At 38.4% G+C, this 22,544-nt stretch overlaps 1 protein-coding gene across 1 annotated transcript in view; it reads right to left on the reverse strand.

Moving 5' to 3' along the window:
- brinp3a.1 (bone morphogenetic protein/retinoic acid inducible neural-specific 3a, tandem duplicate 1) overlaps window positions 1–2,651 on the reverse strand; it is a 29,312-nt gene extending 26,661 nt beyond the window's left edge. The window contains 2 exon segments of the mRNA XM_057338851.1: window positions 1,287–1,561; window positions 2,165–2,651. Of these exon segments, the coding sequence (XP_057194834.1) occupies window positions 1,287–1,516 (230 nt within the window). The 5' untranslated portion in view covers window positions 1,517–1,561; window positions 2,165–2,651.
- Window positions 2,652–22,544: the final 19,893 nt, after the last annotated feature.

Below are 22,544 nucleotides of genomic sequence, written 5' to 3' on the forward strand. Positions count from 1 at the left end.
CAAGAGTTATTTTGGCGGGATTTGTTATCCTAATAAATTTCCGCAGGTAGGGCGGCAGTTACAGTAAGATCTAGATCTGTTTACAGTAACATCTTTAGATCTATTTACAGTGATTGTTTATGGTGAATCTCATCACCTTTGAGCCATTGACTATGAAAGCAATGGTGCAACCTATTAACACACAATTTTACTGTTTTCAAAGAAGTCTATCAAAATTAAAGAACAGATAATTGAATGTCTCACACATACGGACACATTTTCTTTTTCTTAAATGTCTCATACGGTGCTAATCGAGTTAAGGGGCCAAGAAGCAAAATTGATTCCCTCTTTGCCCGGATCTGTCGCAGATGCAAACCTGTCCCTCTCTGTACTGCAAGTGTGAGAACAAGGCACTTTAAAGTCATTGAGGCACTAGGGATGTCGGGAGAGGCTTCCTGCCTAGCATGCAAAGTGAAACCACGTACTACCAACGGGCGCACACATCAACACGAGCACACACACGAAAGCAAGCTGCCAGATTCCACCAGCAGGGGGAGATCCGACATTGAGAAAGTACAACTGGACTTCTTTTTGACTCCTATGCCCCATCTCTAGAAAAAAAACAAAGCCAGTGGGGCGTTCAGGGATACACACGTATGTTGAGGAGAGAGCGTCTGACTAACTCCAATGTCGCCATCTCCATCTGTGCCTGGCAGCATAGTCCGACTGCCCTGCCAGATGAGCGTGTCAGTCAGGCTCAGTGCAGCCAACACCTTTCTCTGTCTTCTCTCTTTCCCTTTTGGCCCGTTTACTACTTTATCTAATACTCTTCACAGCAGCTTACCTTGAGTCACAACTATAGTTTTATTCTACACTATGAAGCATTTTGTTTCTTTGCTAGTCAGGTTGCTTAGAAAAGACAAAGTTGCTTTACACTTCATGTTTTTACTGCATATTAGTAACATTTCTTACCAATTCTCCAATAAGCCATATCAAATTCATTTTCTATCAATTTAAATTGAGTATATTTCTGTATCGCACATCATGCTGTACTTGCACACTTTGTGGATGTTGTATGGAAGTACCTACAACAATTTGTAACGCCGATACAGACAATGAAGCTTTATTCTATTGATCTTGCAACACTAATAAATAAAATGACTCTAGGTCCAATAGCTCCTTGTTGATTTGTCATAGTTATGTTCTTGTGAAGTTTACGTGAAGTAACTGAACATGCACATCACAAGAACATGCAACATATTCTGCACATAACAGATAATACATGCGGAAGTAATGAAGTGACTCACCTGTAAATCTTGTATTTGGTTGTGAAGCCTTGTTGATAACGCTCCACAAATTCGGCAAATTCCTGTGACTGATGAAAAGGCCCTTTATCTGAAAGGAGCCACCCAAACGGACCAGCGACATCATGGGAGGCTGCCACAGGGGCTAGAACCCAGCAGTGAAGGCTTAGTACAACACACACCCATAGACTCATGAGATACGCCAGTCTAAAATCAGCACGCTGGCAGTTCATGCTTCACCCTGCGACTCGACATTCTCTCCAAACTTTCCTCACCTTCTGAAAGAGCAAAAAGTGAACAAAATTGTGTATAGATGATCCCTGGCACAGACGTCATTTGTTTTCTCTAATACACCTGCAAACACAGTTGGTAAGTTATTAAAACTGACCACAGCTATTTAAAATGCTTTAATAAATGCGCATGGTTTTGTCTGGTAACCAAATGATAACACATAGATCAGAGACAAAATAGTAGCCTATAAGTGATTGCATAGAGTATTTTTAGTCAGACTGTAACTTAAGTCTTTTTAACGATGTGTGTATTAAGATAATATTTCATATTGAGTATACTTTGCCAGCCACTTCGCTTCCCAAACGAGTTAAAAAGACATTGATTTTTTTGTAAATACAATTAAGTTACACGCGGTTCTCCAACTCAAGTAAAAAAGATCACCATGCAGGAATGCGCCCATGCGAAAATAACCCGTGGTATAATAGTGACCATAGTTTTGTTAATAGTAAAAACATGAAAGTTTGACCATAATTTTTGTAATAAAACTGGTATTACAAATGTTAGTGAATCCGCCAAAACCATGGTTACACACTTTTACTATAGTTGCAACCATGGTTAATTTTTCTTTTAACTTGTAATAATGCGTTTACCTCGTCCAGGTGCCCGATGTTTTAACCACTGAAGTCCACAGTCTGTATTGTTTCACGATAAAAGGCAAATGGTCGTAATCACAAAGCATAAGATGTAACCGGTGAGGGTGACCTTTAAGGGTTTGACTCAGTTCAACTTGTTTTAAACACCATCGCAAAAGCCAGAACAGCCCTGGAACCCAGCATCCAACTCTTCTCCTTCAGCATCGAGTATATTTCCAAGCGTCTCGTGCCGTATAATCCGGGTGCACAGAAGAAACAACTAAAGCGAGGAGAAGCGGTCGATCTTCACTCTCTTCTCTCCGGGCAGGTAGGTCTCTTATGAATTGGAAGTTACGGTGAAGAGATCCCATAACCGTTTAACGATCGGCTCCATTAAAGTCTGTTTTCCCCGCTGTCGACATATTAACTTCACCCGGCGTCCAAGAAACACTAAATATATGTAGACTCCAGAGGTCCACTCCGTGCAACTGCGCGTGTGTCGGATGCTCAAATCAAATGCTTCCCATACACCATAAAAATATCCAATTTATTTCTGAGTCAAGCCTCCTCCACTCACCATTGGCTGGTCGAGAAAACGAGGGGCGGGGTTTCAGAGCAGAGAGAATGTAATTTTGTACTTCAGGGTCAAAATGAGTTTGAACATTATGTGGTTGTTTTTTATGTGAGTCGAGTTGTCCCTTTTGTGATACACAGCTGCAGTAATATATTAATTCTGCACCACAGTCGTTAAAATTCTTATGTCGTTGGTACCAATATAATAAATTAAGTAAAAAGCACTGCTTAATCTTGACTTAATGTGATAACAATGAACTAGGGTAAAGGGCTAAACACTGTATTTTTTTTACTTTTAAAACCTGATGGGGTATCTAAGGCTGCACAAAGCTTTGGTTAGGACAATAAAATAATACAAATAAACAAAAGGATAAAAAACACAAGGAAACTTAAGATTTTTATAAAGATTTATACATTGGATATATAAACATGTCAACACATGCCAAAAAGAATATAAAACATAAATGTTTACCTTATTATTCTCCTTTATACACTCTAAAAAAAAAGCCGTAAAAATAGGGCAAAATTTACTGTATTAATATGAAGGAATTTTCCGTGTTCATTTTTACAGTTGTTTTACCTGTATTTTACATTTTGCACTGCATTCATTTGCATTTTAGCATTAATGGAAATGTCCGTAAAATAAAGGAAAATGTACTGGTAATTTTCTGCCAGTACTTTATCTGTTTTTTCACAGGATTTTTTTTACAGTGTATAATATACAAAATGCCGGCTAGATCAGTGTACAAATGTACAAATATGGGACATAATACACACAATAAAAGCCAATTAAATGTAATGTGTTAAAAGAAGTTAATTTTTGTATTTAAGCACACACATATGTAAACACAGAAGGTGTGTATTCGGCTGGCGATGCTGACATCTATTTTAAACATGAGGATGATCAGAAACAGCCAGGCATTGGCTTCCAATTGATTCTCTTTGATCGACCGTGTGAGGAAATGAGCAATCGTGGAAGGAAAGAACAGGGGAAGAAATCAAAGACAAAATCAAATCAAGTCTATCAGTGAGAGAGTGGGAGAAATCTCGGCACCATTGTTGCCAAGACATTTTCAGATGTTGTGGATAGTAAAGAGACATCCATGCAGGACCAGATCACTGGATCGTGCAGAAAACAGCTGCTTGACAAAGCTGAAGCAGCATGCATTAAAGGCAGTCTGCTGTTGGGGGCGGAGTCAACATATAGATTGTGGTACTGCATGAGATCACGAGACAGGAACATTTATCAACGCAAAGACAGAAAGTCATTACGACACGTAAATATTCACTTAAAAAACAGACCTGATGGTGTCGATGATGTGTCTTGGTGAGGAGTTTTCAAGTTTATAAGATAATATTTTAATTTGGCAGAGCCTTGACAGCAGTGGCAGGGTATTATTTTGCATTTATTTCACCTTTGGTTTGATTCATTATGCTTATTCATTCTTTCCACACATTTTCCTTCTTCCTAGCACTCGCAACGTGACTTCCGTAAATAGGTTAGGCTATGAAAACATGAGAAGTCTTTGGACAATGTAATTGCGGGCAAGAGAAATGCAGTCCTGCACAGAGTTCTGCACTTGCTTGCATAATTAGATTGTTATTTCATATTAACCAAGTGTGTCTTTGTTTTTTTGCGAAACCAGGTAAAACTGATGTTTATTTCATACATTTTGCATGTTGGCACCAAGAGCTTTCAAGAGCTATTAAATTGCCATAAGCAATGGTTAAGGCTTTAGTCTTAGCCACTGAGTGTGAGTCTGAAGTGTCAGACTCCACTGGCTGTATGAATCACCCGAATAGCGATGAGGCCAAGCCAGTGTCATGCTCTCCTTCTCTAATGACTCTGACACATGAGCTTTGTTCCACAATAACAAGCACCATTGCTACATCTGGAAATATCTAATGATGATGTCTGAAAAAACATTAACCCTCCATTCTCGATGGAACGTGGTCAACGCGCAAACCCATAAATCAGTCTACAACATTGTGAGTTTGTAAGTGGCTTTGTTTAACAGCTAGATCGCAAATATCAGATTCTCAAACAGATACAAACAGTGGGTTTGTATAAATGTCAATGTATCCCCAAAAAGGACAAAGCCCATTGAGGTTTCTATTTTGTTAATTACAAGATCTCAGTTAGCTTACACAATAATAGCAACAGATTTGAGTTATTCTTTTAATATTTTCAGTTACATTTTTTGTGGGTGGGGGTTATATATCTTTGAGTTGCATTGGTACACTTCTTTAAAAGGTTTTTATTTTTAAATGAAATTTCTAACAATCTGTAACATTGTAATTGTTTTTATTAGTAAAATACTGCAATTAATATGAAGAGAATTCATGTGAACTAAATTAATATTACAAGATTTAATTGGCCAGCTAGTTTCACTTTCACAGGTGTTTTTAAATAACACTTTTTTTATCAATGCACAAGTTATCAGTGCATTTGAAAATAACTAAACAATAAAGCACAGCACAGCTGGACATTCAATCATATTGCCTCTTAGATTGTGCGAATGCATGACGTCCGATCAGTTTCACATTTCAGTAATATTGTTTTATTATAATGCTCAACATGTTTTATTTTGTTCAAGCAAAAAAAGGTCTATATATATGTTCTAGTTTTATCTATTTTCAGTTTATTTTTTGTATTTTTATCCCCATTTGTCTTTTTTGTATAAGACGATATAATATCTGACAAATGTCGAGAAAGATAGCTCAATGGAAAAGACTATTATTACAAAAGAGACATTCTAATTTAACAAAACAACCTCTAGTGGATAAAATGAAATTAAAGGGGGCGTATTGTCATTACAGACCTTGGGTCATTTGCTAATGGCTTTCTTTTTTTGATAAAACCAATAAGGAGATGCATTATTCGTGTGATGTTTGTGCTTTTAAAATAGATCCATCTTGATATTAGATTCTGTCATGGTTCAGAGGAAACAGTATTTCCCCCCTTACTTATGGCGTGACTTTTTGCTTGAATGAGGTGGACTGAAAAGGACTTTGAGGAATTTATCTGCCGAGTGAACAGATCATATAGGTCTTTCATAGAAAATGGCATATCGCAGCAGAATGGATTGTAGTGGTTGACTGATGCATGGCACGGAGAGCGGCCTGAAAATACCAAATAACTCAAGAGCTGCCTTTTTATTTCCTTAATACTTTCATATAACAACTCAATTATTAGCATTAGAAAGAAATGTAGGTTTGTATGGATAGGCAATAGGAATGCATTAGAACATGGCTGCGTGAGCTATGACGCAGACCTAGAAACAGTGACTTAATGGTTTTGCGGTTAAGCACGGTGAATTTGAAGGTGGCACCTTGGGTGTGGCTTGCAACTCTGTTGCTTTGAGAGCAGCAAATAAACTCTGAAGTAATGACCTTTTGTTTTGTTTGTTTATTAAATTCTAATGCAAACAGATATTAATGAGATGAGTAATATAACGTAATATGATATATATAGTATATGCAATGTTTATTGTCTTTTCTTTTAAAGGCTGATTAAATGTTTCTCCTAATCTAATGATTAAAATTAAAATGGCATAATCTCCTCAAAGATTAAACCTTGCCAAAAACCTGGCTTAGCTATTAAAGGAAGTTTAATAAAGATCCATCTGAACATTGTCTTTCTTTACCATCTGTCTTAAAATAATCTCTGTCAAAGAAAGGGCTGGCAGCACTTTGAAAGCTTTGGCTCTTAGTTCCTATACCATCAGCCAAAAAACAATTATCAAACAAACAAAAAAACAATTAAATTCTTTATAGACTAACTATGCATATTGCTCTCTGTAAACACAGTATATTGCACAGGAGACTGAACATTTAAAGATCGACTGAAATGCCTTGGAATGATCAGTTGTTCTTGCGAAACCTTGTGTCCATTCACTGTTTTTCAGAAATGGAAAAAAACACTAAAAATGATAAAATTCTGTGTTGTCAAAGCTGACAAGCACTTTTTAATAATTCTTTAAAAATTTAATGGTTAGATTTTTGCTAAACCCATAACAAACATGAAGGGTGACTAATGATAATGATTACAAGGCTATATTATATATTATTATTATTAAAAATGATTATTAAAAATCACAAAATATGGAGATACGTTATGCGACTATTTAATGGGAGGCAAAAATTGGTATCATGATTAAAAAGTGATTGCGCAAACTGCAAAAATATATATATTTTTTGAGGCCACAATGTTTACTTTTTTTTGTGGAGGGTATAGATTTATAGATTTTTTCATGTCTGCATAAACTGGGATTCAAGCAAGAATTTTACGTTTTCATTTTAATTGTCATTTAAATTTAATTACATACTTTGCCTGCATATAGTGGATGCCAACTGATATTATCACTTTAAAACAGGGCAGCCCTAAAATATACTAAAAGATTAAAAGATTAAAAGTTTGTTTTTAGCCATTCAAAATGTTTACCATGCTCTAAGGGCAGTATTTATGTACTCTTTTGAGGTCTAGACTTCTGATAACTCAAACTTAATCGAAGAGTTTATCTCAAATACTTGAGATCTCTGAGTAATTGAAAAGCAGTTAGGCTAGCAGCAGGGATTTGCTTCGCCAAAAGGGAAGAGCCAAGGGAGAGTCAACAAGGGAGTGTTAAAATGACTTATCGAAAACATGGCCAAGGTCTTTCTGTTGTTTTGCAAATTTGCAAATTTATTATTTGCTTAAGTTTCTACCAAAGCTATGAGATATTTTCTTATTTTCAATAGTAGATATTCCTTTATTAACAAGCAGTTTAGTGATGAACACAATCACAACAGTTCATCTTGAAACATTGTCTGTGGCAACATCAAGGACATGAAGACGTGATTTAAATTAAGCTTTTCACCTTAGAAAAGCATTTTATAGGACACACTTAATTCACTGAAGGATGGTGCAGTAAATTAACCAAATCCCACTGCTGAAGTGTCAGGTAATGATTTCCCTAATTACACTTTAATTCAATTGCAGAAGATATTGACACTCTTCAATGCCTTTCGCATCTCTTTTCACATCTCACGTGCACACACACACGTTCACACACGACTCTTATACTTTTTTTCCAGAGAGACACAAGATTCCTTTCATGCACGACTTGTGACTGATATAACTGTCTTTATTGCTTTTTTGGTTCATGACCTCTTCCCAGTCCTGTGCTGAAGTGCATCAATATCTATTGCAACAATTTAACAAATGTGGCCACAAGTGAGAAAGAATCATTTTCCCCATGTGCATGTGTCTGCTCGTGAACACGTGAACACACGCGTGTGTGCAAGCAAAGATGATCGTAGCTTTTTCGGAACAACTGTCCTTGCGATAAAAAGAGAAAGTTGCTGTTAGCTGCTGGGTACATTACCGTGGAAGTGAAACGGAGAAAGTCATTGTTAGGCTACAACGCAATACGTTTTCCTTCACCTAAACTGTTGTGGGGGAAATTAGCATAATGCTGGCCTGGCAAGGATTTTGGAAGGGAGGCACAGCAGCGAGAAGGAAAAGAGGAACAGACCAAGACTTAGGAGCTGGAACAGGTGCAAAAGCAGAGCACAAAGAGGGCAAACAGAGGAGTCAGTGTTCAGCTCTGTCAGAGGAGTGAAATATTTAAGGGATTTGGAAACAGTGAGTGTTCTTAGTCCGCCCAGCCATCACTGTAGACTGCTGTGCTCGGCCATAAAAAGAAACCACTGAGGGAAGGGCAAGGTCTGTGCGATTCTGTGTACCTCCTAGCCAAACGCTCCCTAAAACCAACACGTATGATTGAAATTTCATGCTTTAGCAAGTAAGCTGTTATCTTTCATGCAGGGTTAGATGAAATGTCAAATGCTTTAAGACAGGTTCATGTAAAATGCATTTTCTTTAAATAACCGCTTTGTGTTTTCTCTTCCCTCAGTCTGCCTCAGTACTCCAGTATACGAGTCGTGTTTTGTCAAGGATGTAACAGCATTTTCAGGATTGGGGTGAACGGGATTAAATGGTTTCATTTACTCAAAACCACTGTATTGGTCAACCACTAATCTAAAAGTGGTAGACATCAATGTCTATGTTAGTTACAGCCGAGCCCTGTGTTCTCTTGACAGTTTGTAAAGGTGAAAAAAAAACAAGTTTTATTTTACATGGTGCAGGTTGCCTCACGGGGAGAATCATGTTAAAATCAAATCATCAACCAAATATTACTCTCTTTATTTTGGACATTTTGCTTATTAAAAATATAATTGATTACAACAGCATATTTCTACAATGCCATTGTTAAAGGGATACTCCACCAGGGAATGAAAATTCTGTCATGAATTACTCACCCTCACATAGTTCCAAACCTGTATCAATTTCTTTGTTCTGTTGAACACAAAAAAGATATTTAGAAGAATGTTAGCAACTAAGATTTCTGGGGTAGTCAAAACATGGTAGTCAAAGGTGCACAAGATTGTTTTCCTAAATTCTTCAAAATACATTTTTTGTATGCTTAACAGAACAAAAAAAAATATTTTTTCTACTATATACTATGGTGGTTGTCAAGGGTGCCCCAGAAATCTCACTTTAATTCAAATATCTTTCTTTATACAGGTTTGGAACAACTTGAGGATGAGTAATTCATGACAGAATTTTCATTTTTGGGTGGACTATCTTTTTAAAGGTACAGTGTGTACAATTTAGTGGCATCTAGCGGTGAGGTCGCAAATTGCAATCAATGGATTTCTCCACCCCACCCTTTCGAAGCACTACGGTGGCTGACAAAGGATTAAGATGTCGTCATGTTTTCTCTTCTTTGCTGAAGGTGTCACGACTGGCGTGAAAGAACCCAAATGCAGGCAGGCGGTGGTGAAGGGGTTAACAAAGACTTTAATACAAATATCAAGACAAAACAAAAACACCCTCGATGGGGGAAAAATGGAAGGTCATAAAATAATTAAACAAACAACAGGACGTAGACTAACTGACACTTGACTTAATACAAACTAGACAGGAACTAACCACTACAAAGACGAACGGGTAGTAATCCACAGCAACAAGCACACAGGTAAGCACAAGGTACGTACAGGACACAGTACACGCAATGTATGTAATATACTAGCACAGGACAAAGAAACAAGAGGGTATATATAGGCAACACAAACGAGGGATAACAACACAGGGCAGGTGTGGGTAATCAAACACTCAGGGAAAGATAACAAGGAAACGAGAGGAGCGGGTCCAATGATGATACACTAGAAAACACATGAGAAGTAAAAACAAACAACTCATGGTTTTCTCACATAAAACCTAAGGACTCTGCCCCGATCCCGCCACACGACTAGAATCTCATAAACAAGAAGGTGGGACCGTGACAGAAGGTCAGGAGATATCGTATTTATGAAACGCGTTCTGTAGAGCAGTTTGTCTATTTAGGGCTACTGTAAAAACAACACGGCAAATTCTGCATGCAGGGGACCAACCGTGTATGTAGATGGAAATATCTTGTTTTAACGCTTCACTATGTAAGGGTTTATATACCTCTGAAGACATAGTTATGTAGCTATATTGCATTTCTGTCAATAGATCCTCCAAAAAAATTACACATTGGACCTTTAACCTAAACTATTGCTTTTTGAGGATGCTGCACCAGTGTCAGGAAGTCCAAGCCTTAAAGCTTTTGTTGGCAGTTGAGTGTATGTCAAGTGATCCAAAACCATTACTTACAGAAAAAGCAATTGCTTGTTTTGTGGGCCAATTTAAAAGCTTCTATATAAAACTCTCTTTAGCACCTACACTGTCCTTTGGTTGTCTCTAGAATGGCTTTAAAATGAAGGTGTGAGAAATCGTGTGCTTTTGTCAAGCTGTTGAGCTGCGTTTCCTCAAATTTCCCCTTATCACATTAACCCAATTATTTACTCTCTCTTTTAAAAAACTCACTTTTATTTGTCATTTACTGTCTTTGAGCGGTGTACTGTACCTTGACCTCTGACAAGCGTAAAAACACATCGCTGCTGTCCTTCTGAAACCTTGTATCTCCATATTTCATGATTTTTCTTTTTTGCCATAAATCATTATTATTAGTCACTTTTATGTTTGTCACCGGGTTTGTGAATATCCAACCACTAAAAAGTATTAAAAAATGCTTGACAACACAGTATGTACCAAATCATTTAAAATGTTCAGTGTTTTTTCCATTTCCTGAAAAATAGCGAATTTGAACATACAAGGTTTAAGAAGGACAGCGACGGCATATTAAACACAGATTTCTTTATTCATGCCTGTTTTATATTCTTCTATAGAACAACATAACTCACAATGTAGTGGATGCATAAATAATCTGCTAATTATGTGTTTCTGAGTTAATTTGCTATACGGTGATTGATATATTTGTATCTTGCATTTACATGCAAAGGTTATGTAAGGGTACACAAACAAACAGCTTGTTCTAACGCTTTGCACTTTTATTATTCTGTGTTAAATTTAACACAACTGTGTGTGCACAAGTGGACCGCCAATGGAGCTGTTGTAGCTATTTACTTAGACATGTGGTGTGAAAATGAGGAGTACATTATGCACTGCCTTTGGAATCTGTTGTCCTCCTGCCCAAACTGATCCCTCCCCCCTCTCTCTCACTCTCAAACACATCTCTCCTTCTCATTTTGGCTGTAGGTTCCTGGGGAAACGGGATGCAGGTCTTGCTGCAGTTATCTTTGCTGAGCAGGTTGCATTCTTGATGCGAGTTTCTGCGATGGAGTACTCCTGTAGAGGATGTTCATCTGTTCTCTTCATTATTAGTTATGTCAGACAGTCGTTTAGACATCATTTGCCTTGCTTGCCATTTTCTTATCTGGTTTTTAGCATTCCAGTCACTGGACATCTATTGTCACTGAATGCCAAAGGGACATTGCAGGGGAATGAGTTATTTGAGAAAGTAAAACCATTAGTTTACTAACCAAATATGGTCTTTTGATGCCAAACAGATCAGCTGGATGCATTATCAATTACCATACCAATGTGCTCATTGGGACATAAGGGGTATGGCTGTAATGTGAATGGAGCATTTGATTGTACAAAATACCACAATAACAGCTGACAGAAAAGAGGTTTAGGCTCCAATGCGCAATTTCATTAGGTCATTGTAACTTTTTGTAACGTGTTTTAGCTACAGAATGAGACACGTCAACATACACATCACAGCACCAGCTGTTATATTAACATGGTTCAATTTTTTCAGGAATGGATAGAAACATCTGATAGATTTAGATGCATCATTTGGTAATGGGAACAATTACAAACATGTATAGGTCAACTTGACTTTCATTTCAACAGACCAGTCTCTTTGTTTGAACACTTTGGAGACATAAAGACCAATATTGAATATCACTGTTATTATGTTGCAGCCTGGTATTATATTGGGACAGATTTTCAATGATGTCTTGTTTTTCCCCACAGTGGAAAGGCAATAAACTACACTGTTGATATGGTAGTTTTACGTATGACATCCGTCATCTCTTAAAACCTTTAATATTTTATTATCTCTATCTATTTATCATCTGAAATAAAATGTCAAACTTGTGGCAAACTTCTGAATTTGCTGGTTAGAACTCTAACGGATTTCCTACAAGATCCCTGAAGTGATGTATTTTTTTTCCTTTTTTATATATAATTATGGATTAACAACATTTACCATTATTATTATTATTTTAATCTTAACCATATTCACCTTATTTTTTAACGCGGAGGTAAACGATGTGACGTACTTGAGACCAGTGTTGGGTGTAACTTTACTAAGTAATTAGTTACTGTAATTTAATTACTTTCACTTGAAAAAGTAAAGTAAGGGATTACTCTTATTTTTTTCTGTAATTTAATTACAGTTACTTTTGATGTAATTAAACTAAATACTTTGTGTAATATATGTGTGTGCAATAGTGGAATTAACATCAAAATTCAAAGTCTAACTTTAAAATGAATGCTTTAATGCAGTGGTCACCAACCCTGCTCCTGGAGATCGACCGTCCTGAAGATTTCAGCTCCAACTCCAATCAAACACACCTGAACTATCTAATCAAGGTGTTTAGGTTTGCTTGATAATTACAGACAGGTGTGCTGAAGCAGGGTTGGAGCTGCAGTCTACAGGACAGTCGATCTCCAGGAGCAGGGTTGGTGACCACTGCTTTAATGTATAATTCTCACATTTGTAATACTTTGGTCAGTAAATAAGAGTACTTTATGTAGTTTATATTATTTATTTGAATGAATTAAAAGAGCCGTTTCATGTCTATCCTTGAATCACTTAACTAATCAAGGTTGATGTAGGATATAGAAAGTAATTAGTAATAAGTAACTAAATACTTTTTGGAGAGAGTAATTTGTACAGTAATCTAATTACACTATTGAATATGTAATTAGTAACTAGTAATTAATTACTTTTTCAGAGTAACTTACCCAACACTGCTTGAGACTTCCGTTTTATTATCCGGCCAGTGGAAAACAATGGAAGTGGTGTCGCGGGAGGATGCTCGAAACACCATTAAAACAGTTCTGGTGAATATTTTTCACACCCGTGATGTATTACACAGTGGGAGGATGAAGTAGCCTGACATATCATATGAAGATATATTCAATTTTTTCGTATTTTCTCTTGGAGTTAATGGGTCTTCGATGCGCAACTAAGTTATAAAAGCACAGATATGTAACTTTACCAGTACATGCACAGTGGGAAAGCCGGTCAAAATTTGTACATGATAGACCACATCTGCTTTTAAAAGCAGATGTGAATCCCAGTCAAAGTGGTGGAAACATTCCTGGATCCTTACAACTAATAAAGGAAGAATGGAGATGGCTGGTCGCTCTTGTATCTCAGGTCTCCACCGAGCTGCAGCATCCATCACAACTTTCTAAAAACATACTAACCAATAACTGTCTGTTTTTATGTATTAAATGAAAATCACTTCATGTTGTTCATTCTCTCCCTTGCTTACTTCAGCTTTAATCCTCCTAGTAACATGGCCTGGTAAACTAGGCTATCGGTACTGTTTGTGTTGAAAAAATGTTAAATCTGAATTATTGAAAATGTACTGTAATGACAGGGCATGTCCTGTAACTGTTAGTCATGCAGCTGCGATCCTCTGGCAGGAAGTTAGGTTTGTTTTAGCCTGTTAAGTTTTAAATGGCTAAATACATATAAAAATGCAGACAGCTAAGTTTGAACTGCTCCTAATATTATTTGGTTTATATGTAATCTATGATATTAATGATATTTTTCTACATTAAGTGACACTCTCCCCATAAATGCCTGCCTTTGAACAATGTTTATTAGCTATTGTAGTCAAGAAGGTGAATTGTACAGGAGAAATGGCATACAGTAGGCTAAAATAATTAATAATGGATGCAGATCATAAGGTGAGCGACATCCAGATTCTGCTCTGGTGCGAAGATTATGGTCAAACAAATGTTTTGTAAACTTGTTTGTACCGGCTATTATGGCAACCTCTAACTGCACAAATTAAGCGCGTACCTTTGGGTTCCATAATAAATATTAACTAGCCAGTCAAAAAAGCACATTCGCCTCACTCGCAATACAACTGCAGCTATCTGGTTACCAAGATGGCGCCGCAGATGGCTGCCTCGGTGTGGAGCTCTCCAGTTGTTTTAGTGTTTTTGTTAGTTTGTCCTGTTTTATGTTTTTTCCCATACAATCAGTTTCACAAGAGATGAACTGCTGAACATTCTGCAGTGCACACCATCTGATCTTTTACTTGTTTCTGATTATTCAGACTTTTTACTTAACATCGTAGTCGGAGGCGCTGCTAAAGCGCGTGCAAGCGTGGGAAGCGAGCCGGCACGCTAGTCAGGCTCAGAAAGTGCGGCTTTAAAACCTGCCTAGCATACATCTGGCGAATCTGCGCTCTCTGCCAAACAAAACGGACGAACTTCTTCAACTCTACCGAACAACTAAGGATTTTTCAAACTCTGCTGTTTTGTGTTTCGTGGAAACGTGGCTGAATGACTTCATCCCGGACAGCGCGCTACATCTGCCCAGCTACCAGCTGTTCAGAGCGGACCGCGACGCAGAATCAACGGGCAAATCGCGCGGTGGTAGGGTATGTTTCTACATCAATGAAAAGTGGTGTACAGATACAACAGTTATGAAGATGTGCTGTCTCGACCTAGAAGCACTCTTCATTAACTGTAAGCCCTTTTACTCGCTGCAAGAGTTTTCCTCGTTCATTCTCATGTGTTTACATTCCACCGCAAGCGCACATGAGTGTGGCATTACAACAGCTCGCCGATCACATCACGGACACTGAGCAACAACACACGGACTCTGTTATTATTATTCTTGGTGACTTAAATCAGGCAAAATTTACACTCGAGCTGCCAAAATACAGACAACACATCACATGCCCTACCAGAGACAAAAATATTTTGGACCATCGCTACACCACAATAAAGAATGCATATCGCTCTGTCCCTAGAGCAGCTTTAGGACTGTCTGATCACTGCCTGGTTCACCTTATCCCAGCCTACAGGCAGAAACTAAAATCTGCCAAACCTATGGTAAGGACTGTTAAAAGATGGAGACAGAGCGGGCCTTACAAGCATATTTCGAGTGCACTGATTGGAGTTTTTTTGAAGCTGCTACCACCGATCTGTAAGATCATACATCAGTTTCTGTGAGGATTTGTGCATTCCTACTAGGACTTCCTTAAAATACAACAATGATAAACCATGGTTCTCAGCAAAACTCACACAGATTCGCCAAGCCACTGAGGATGCCTACAGAAAAGGGGACAAAGTCTTGTACAGGCAGGCTAGGAACACATTGACAAAGGAGATCAGAGTGGCTAAGAGAAACTATTCTAAAAAGTTGGAAAACCGGTTTTCAGCCAACGACCCTGCGTCTGTGCGGAAAGGCCTGAAAGACATCACTAACTACAAGCCACCATCCCCCAATTTTGCAGGCAATCAACACCTGGTCAATGATCTTAATGACTTTTACTGCAGATCTGAAAATGCTCACTTTACACCTCACACCAACTCTGACATTCTTTCTACACAATACCTATCACCTTCAGTCACCCCACCTCCTGCACTTCAGATTAGTGAAGAGGATGTGCACAGAGTCTTTAGGAAACAAAAGACAAGAAAAGCACCAGGCCCAGATGGTATCTCCCCAGCCGGTCTTAAAAGCTGTGCTATTCAACTGGCCTTCATCTTCTCACAGATCTTCAACAGATCACTGGAGCTGTGCACAGTTCCTTACTGTTTCAAGTGCTCCACCATAATCCCCATCCCAAAGAAACCCAAAATCACAGGACTGAATGACTACAGACCTGTTGCTTTCACATCTGTGGTCATGAAGTCATTAGAGGCTGGTACTGGCCTATCTGAAGGACATCACAGAACCCTTACTGGACCCCCTGCAGTTTGCCTACAGAGCAAACAGGTCTGTTGAGGATGCAGTTAACATGGGACAGACAGGCAACAGTTAGTGAGAATGGGGAAACTCACATCCAGCACCCGCACAATCAGCACTGGCGCCCCCCAGGGGTGCGTTCTCTCCCCACTGCTCTTCTCCCTGTACACCAATGACTGCACTGCCCAGGACCCATCTGTCAGACTTCTGAAGTTTGCAGACGGGACCACACTCATTGGCCTCATCCAGGATGGCGATGAGTCTGTGTACAGACAGGAGGTTGAGCAGCTGGCTGTCTGGTGCAGTCATAACAACTTGGAGCTGAACACGCTTAAAACAGTGGAGATGATTGTGGACTTCAGGAGAAACCCCCCTGCACTCCCCCCTCTCACCATCATGAACAGCACTGTGGCAGCAGTGGAGTCATTCAGGTTCCTGGGCACCACCATCTCTCAGGACCTGAAGTGGGACAATCACATTGGCTCCATTGCTAAAAAAATCCCAGCAGAGGTTGTACTTCTTAAATCAGCTGAAGAAGTTCAACCTACCACAAACTGTTAAAACAGTTTTACTCAGCAGTCATAGAGTCTGTCCTCTGCACATCCATCACTGTCTGGTTTGGCTCAGCCATGAAGTCAGACATCAGAAGACTACAGAGGACGGTTCGGACTGCTGAGAAGATCATTGGTGCTCCCCTGCCCACCCTCCAAGAACTGTATACATCCAGAGTAAGGTAAAGGGCTCAGAAAATCACCCTGGACCTCTCACATCCAAGCCATCATCTCTTCACAATGCTGCCGTCTGGTCGGCGCTACAGAGCACTGAGCACCAAAACAACCACACACAAAAACAGCTTCTTCCCTCAGGCCATCTACCTGTTGAACAGTTAAATGTTTTTTACCCACCGTGCAATTAATAACTCTATGCAATAATAATTAAGTGCAATATTAATTATATCCTCATAATACACTATCTATTTTTTATGCAACTTTTATTTCATTCTGCTGTATATTGCACATACCATGTACATACAATAGTCTATTCTTATTTTTTCTTATTTTTTACTTGTACATATTTGCATACACACATAGCTTTACTCTCTATATCTTTATCTTATGCTTATTGTATTTCTTAATTTTTTATACCCATAGGCCCTTATTTAAATCATCTGTGTACTGTATTCTATTCTGTTATGGTCTCTGTGTACTGTTATTGCTGTTTCTGTGAACTGGATGCTCCTGTCACCAAAACAAATTCCTTGTATGTGCAAAACATATTTGGCAATAAAGCTCTTTCTGATTCTGATTCTATAGTGGCTCACCGGAAGTCGAAATACATACAGCACAAAGTTGGCGGCGGCCACATTTACGTAAAAAATAAGGTGAATAGTGAATACACCACTTCGGAAAACATAAACAATGCTGGTCCAGAAGTACTTCCTGTTCAGTTTTTAACACTTCACAGACGTTTGAACAGAATAGAGGGTATGCACGTGTCGTCACTTTCCCGCCGGTGTTGTGAGTGGTAAAACTCTGGGCAAAATGAATGGTTACAATATCTGGAAACGCAATTCCGCGCAACATTTGATTGTCTAAGAACACCTGATTCCTTTGTAAGTCATAAGGTAGTCGTAAAGATCACCGTCGAGTCCAGCTGCTTGTAGTTTCAGCAAATAATTGCGTGTTTTAGTCCCGTTGTAATGCCGAGAAATGCACCCCTGCCAGATTATGCACCCACCCTCCCCACAATGGTTAGGGTGAGGATTAAGTGTTAGGGGAGGGGTTAGGATTAGGGTTAGTTGTGGGGAGGGGTTAGAATTAGCCAATCGGACAACGTGTTATTGAAGGAGGTGCAGAATCTGGCAGGGGTGCATTTCTCGGCACAACACCGGTTTTTTGTTCCTCCTATTGAATGCAGCCATTTTGCCTTAGTTTTACCACTCAATGGAGCGTGTCCCGGCGTGTTCACGTGGGAAAGTGACATCAATGCATACCCTCTATACAACCAACACAACAATTATAACCGAATCAAAATTTTAAATGTATATCTTTAAGATAAAAAATACAAAAATTATAACTGGATGTGCTGCTGGACCAGTAGGCTATTTAGGCTATATCTTGCGAAGTCTTAACAATCACACAAGGGGTTAGCATGAAAAAAATTACATGTTGACACGCAGCAATTTACGACATACATCCTGAAAACTTACCTTTTGCAATGCCAGTGACTGACTGCATAAAATCCTGAGCAACTTTGCATCATTTTTGAATCCGTTTTGAGCCTTTAATGCATTATTTTAACACGTTATTTAAATATTTCATCTTATGAGATAGACCAAGGAAGGTTACGGTCTGAAGGGATGTGATCCAATCAAAGATGTGCTGCATTGATTTGCTACTGCTGTGCAACGGACGGTTATGATTAACTGTACTGCACTCATAATTATTTTCATTGTTTTACACTGTAGCCTTGGGCAACACGTATTTCCACCTATAAGTATTGGCTGTGATTTTTCTATATGGGAATTCATTATCATCTAATCACACCAGAGTAATAAGCAAAAGCAAACGCACTTCACGAAACGAAAAAAAGCATTCACGTCACAAACAAATTAAAAGTTCATTAAGGCCGCCACTAGGTGGAGAATACCACAGTCCTAGCGCAAAGTCCCGTATGTTAGCACCTCATGTATGATAATCTATCAGTATTTCTTAGAAGTGCGTGCTTTTAAATTGAACATTGTTAGGCAATTATGCTTTATTTCGGATGTTACTTTGATATATATTCAGATGCATTTGCTATTTCAAAATACAGGTTTTTTTTATTTTTAACGCTCTAGTAGGCCTACTACTACATCGTTTTTAATGTAATACATATACATTTACATTTAGTCATTTACCTGACGCTTTTATCCAAAACGATGTACAAAGTATAGTGTGTAAAAATATATTTTGACTGCATTATCGGATCTAACAGATGAGGCCATTGGAGTAAACCACGTGTACAGGAATCTGTCCAAATTTCACAAAACTGCAGCCACCCAGCATCATCCGGATGATCCCTGAGCATAGTTCAGGGTGATTGGCACTGCCTTAGAGGTTGCCAGTGGCCAATCCCTGAATCCCGGAACTCACTCTCCTCAATTCGCTATCTCAACGTGCCTACATGGAAACAAGGCAGCAGTTTATGGGGAAAGTATATGCTGATGTGTAATTACCCTGAAGGTAAGTTGTCTATTTTTCATTCATCCTTAGCCCAATCAGCCTTGATGAGCCAATTTAGCTATGAAGCATCTCACAAGCCAACCAAGACAAATGAATGTTTTATACATGCATGATAAAGAAAGGCTTCCTGTTGATGTAATCATCAGTTTAATTCTTGCACTCAGTGTTGATGAATAGAGTGCCATTATATTTTCAGGATCATGTTAAAATAAGTTACATCCATGTTTTTACTAATATACCACTGCATGCTTATAATTAATGGCTCAATAATTTAGTTGTTTATTTTCTCCCACTGTTAGTTGAAATCCTCTGTTGCATGTATTCCTACAGTAACTGCGGAATCACACTCATGTGTAGCACTTAATGCAGTGCAATTGTGCTTAGATGTGATTTCGGAATAATAATAGACCTGCTGATAGATAAATGAGCTTGTTTAGGTTGGCTCACATTTAGATTTACATGAAACAAACCCTGGTATAATATTTCTTAAGACATAAATGAGTTTAATAACACAGAAAAAAGTCAATTACTTGTTCAGCCAAAGGATGAGATGTAGTTTTAGTAAAGAATTTGCTCAGCAAATTGGGCTTAAGTCGATAAGAATGAGGCATATTCTGATGACGGTATGCACAAAAGTCACCATTATTGCTCACTGCTGCATCCTACAAGTTGTGCTATATCACAACCGACACGGATAAATTGGATTTAACAAATAACACTGGTGCTTCAAAAGTCCTTTAAATATAACGATTACTTACTGAATGGTTTGCACCAGAATATTCAGTCTCTTGCCACTCAACCTTACAAAATATATGTGCTTTATCAGGATATTTTATATAAAACAGTAGACCTAGACATCATTCATTCTTCCCACAAGAGATGGTAATTATTTCCAACGTCCACGGTGCGCCACAGATTTGTGACATTTTGCTCCATTATCATAGCAGGACAGTGTAAACACATTCTGGGAGAAAGAAGTAATATTAAGCCAATTTTGAGATGATTTACCTGCAAAGGAAGTAAACAATTTAGTAGAGGGTTGTATCGACTTGCTTATTGTGCAGGAAGATGTAACTAGGCTAAACTCAATTAAAAATCAGCTTCGGTATTTTCTTTTTATTCCTTTTCGCCCCATAGCCTTATTACTCCTCAACCAGGGTAAATCTGTGGCCGTTATTATTGGAAATAATTCAGCAAGGAGACAATTTAGTGGAATCTATGCTCTAGGGTTTATTAAAAGGCCTACATTGCATCCCCAGCCATCTCCGCCAGCACAGAGGCTGAGATTTGTTTTTATGTTCTGACCCAAGCCGAATTGGGCGGCAGCTATTTAAGATGTGATTTCACTTTCAAAGATTCGATGTTAGCTTTAATAGACACTCGCACAAAAGACCATGGCGGTTCCAAATTCATACTGCTTCTAATCTACTGATGTTACACTCACGTTGATGTGTGAAACACTCTGATTGGCTTTCTCACAGTTAGTCTTTAATGCGAAAACCAATTTGCATCAAACATCATTTGCATTGTGTGAGCATAATTATGAATCGTGGAATTGTCAGACCACCATCTTTCGCAAGTGCAAAAACAAAACCCACTGCAGCCCTTCATCCGGGCACAGGTTTAATCCCATTTTCCGAAGTTCATCACCAAAGGCAGAATTATCCAAAACTAATACTACATTTGCTCGCATTGTTTTGACACTCTCACGCTCATCTCCCGACTTATTGTAATGTGTCAAGCTCAAGAAAAAGATTACATGAATATGAATGGGAAAGCAATCAGGCTGTCATGCGTTGTCCATTGGGACGGAGTGTGGAAGAAAAGTGCAAATGAACTGTGATGTATCTAGAATATGTAAATATACTGCTTAGTTAAATAACTTCATTGTGTTTTTCTGCCTAAAACGTAACAAACTCTAAATCTGCGTAATTGCGCATCATTTAAAAAACATATATCACAAAGGAGTCATATGAGATCCAGGTGCATTTAGACTGCCAATACAGTATATTTTGCATGTACGTGGCAGTTAATTTTATGTCCTACTTTGATGTCTCAGTGTGTTCTTGTCCTCTTATCAGTTAATTGTGTGGCCACTATCTTATATTTGAAATAAGACTTTTCCCTGCACTTTTATCCTCCATATATCTGAGTTCTATCTACTGTTTTATCTCCGTGCTGCCACTGAATTACTTAGATACTTAAACTCTCGCTTGTCTGCGAGCCCTCAAAATCTTCTGAAAAAGTAAGAAAATTGTTAAAGAGGCTGAGTAGCTTTTTCACAGGAAGAAAATGTCTGTTACTGGCACAAAAAATCCAATTATAATTTACAACAGAGCTTTGACAGTCCTATGCAGGGTGGAGAGAACAATACAATGCATTAGACAAGGCCTTAGGCAGCTAAGCCATTATACAGACATATGAGGCTAACTATGAGTGCACCATTGTATTAAGTATAGGCAGAGTTATAGTGTACCATAATCATATTTGACACCATCCTTGCATTATCCACCATGACGGTTGGTAAGGATGTGCACGCTTGGTATGGCACCATAGAGCATGTGACCCAGTTGTGGATAGATAAAGTGGCAAATGTATCTGCCAGGATTTGCTAAAGGGCACGTGTAATAATTGACAAAATGGAAAACGGCTAATGACGATCATAAAGGTGGTGTGTTTAGGGCAGAGCCTCGGTGTTCCACTTCCTGTTTGTTCACGCAGCAAACGGGAGAAGAATTCAATAGACAATAGATAATCTAGGTGTCACGGTCCCACCGTCTTGTTTATGAAATTCTAGTCGTGTGGTGGGATCGGGGCAGAGTCCTTGGGTTTTATGTTATTTTATAAATTCATGTATGTTACATGTAACACCAGCATCTCAAATGCATTTAAATGTTTTAGATGCAGAACCACAAATTAATTTGAAATTATGGAGCATGTGAAATAATGTATCTGGTTCCATAGATTTCTGTTAATGAGCAAACGTGAAGATAAGGCACACATATTGCCATATGGGCTGCATGCACACTCGCATGTGATGATGGAGACTTCATCAAGTCTAAAACTGAAATTCTGAACATACGGGAGAAAAAAAATGGAAGTGTGACTGTAGAGCAACATTTGATGCAATCAGCTTGCATTTGTGTTCCTCATCAAAATGTGTTTAGAATTCATCATTAATTGCTTATAATTTCCGTTTGTTCTGCTTGTTGTTTGGTATTC

The sequence above is a fragment of the Triplophysa rosa genome, linkage group LG7 (genome assembly GCF_024868665.1).
Source record: "Triplophysa rosa linkage group LG7, Trosa_1v2, whole genome shotgun sequence".
In the NCBI taxonomy this organism is placed as follows: domain Eukaryota; kingdom Metazoa; phylum Chordata; class Actinopteri; order Cypriniformes; family Nemacheilidae; genus Triplophysa; species Triplophysa rosa.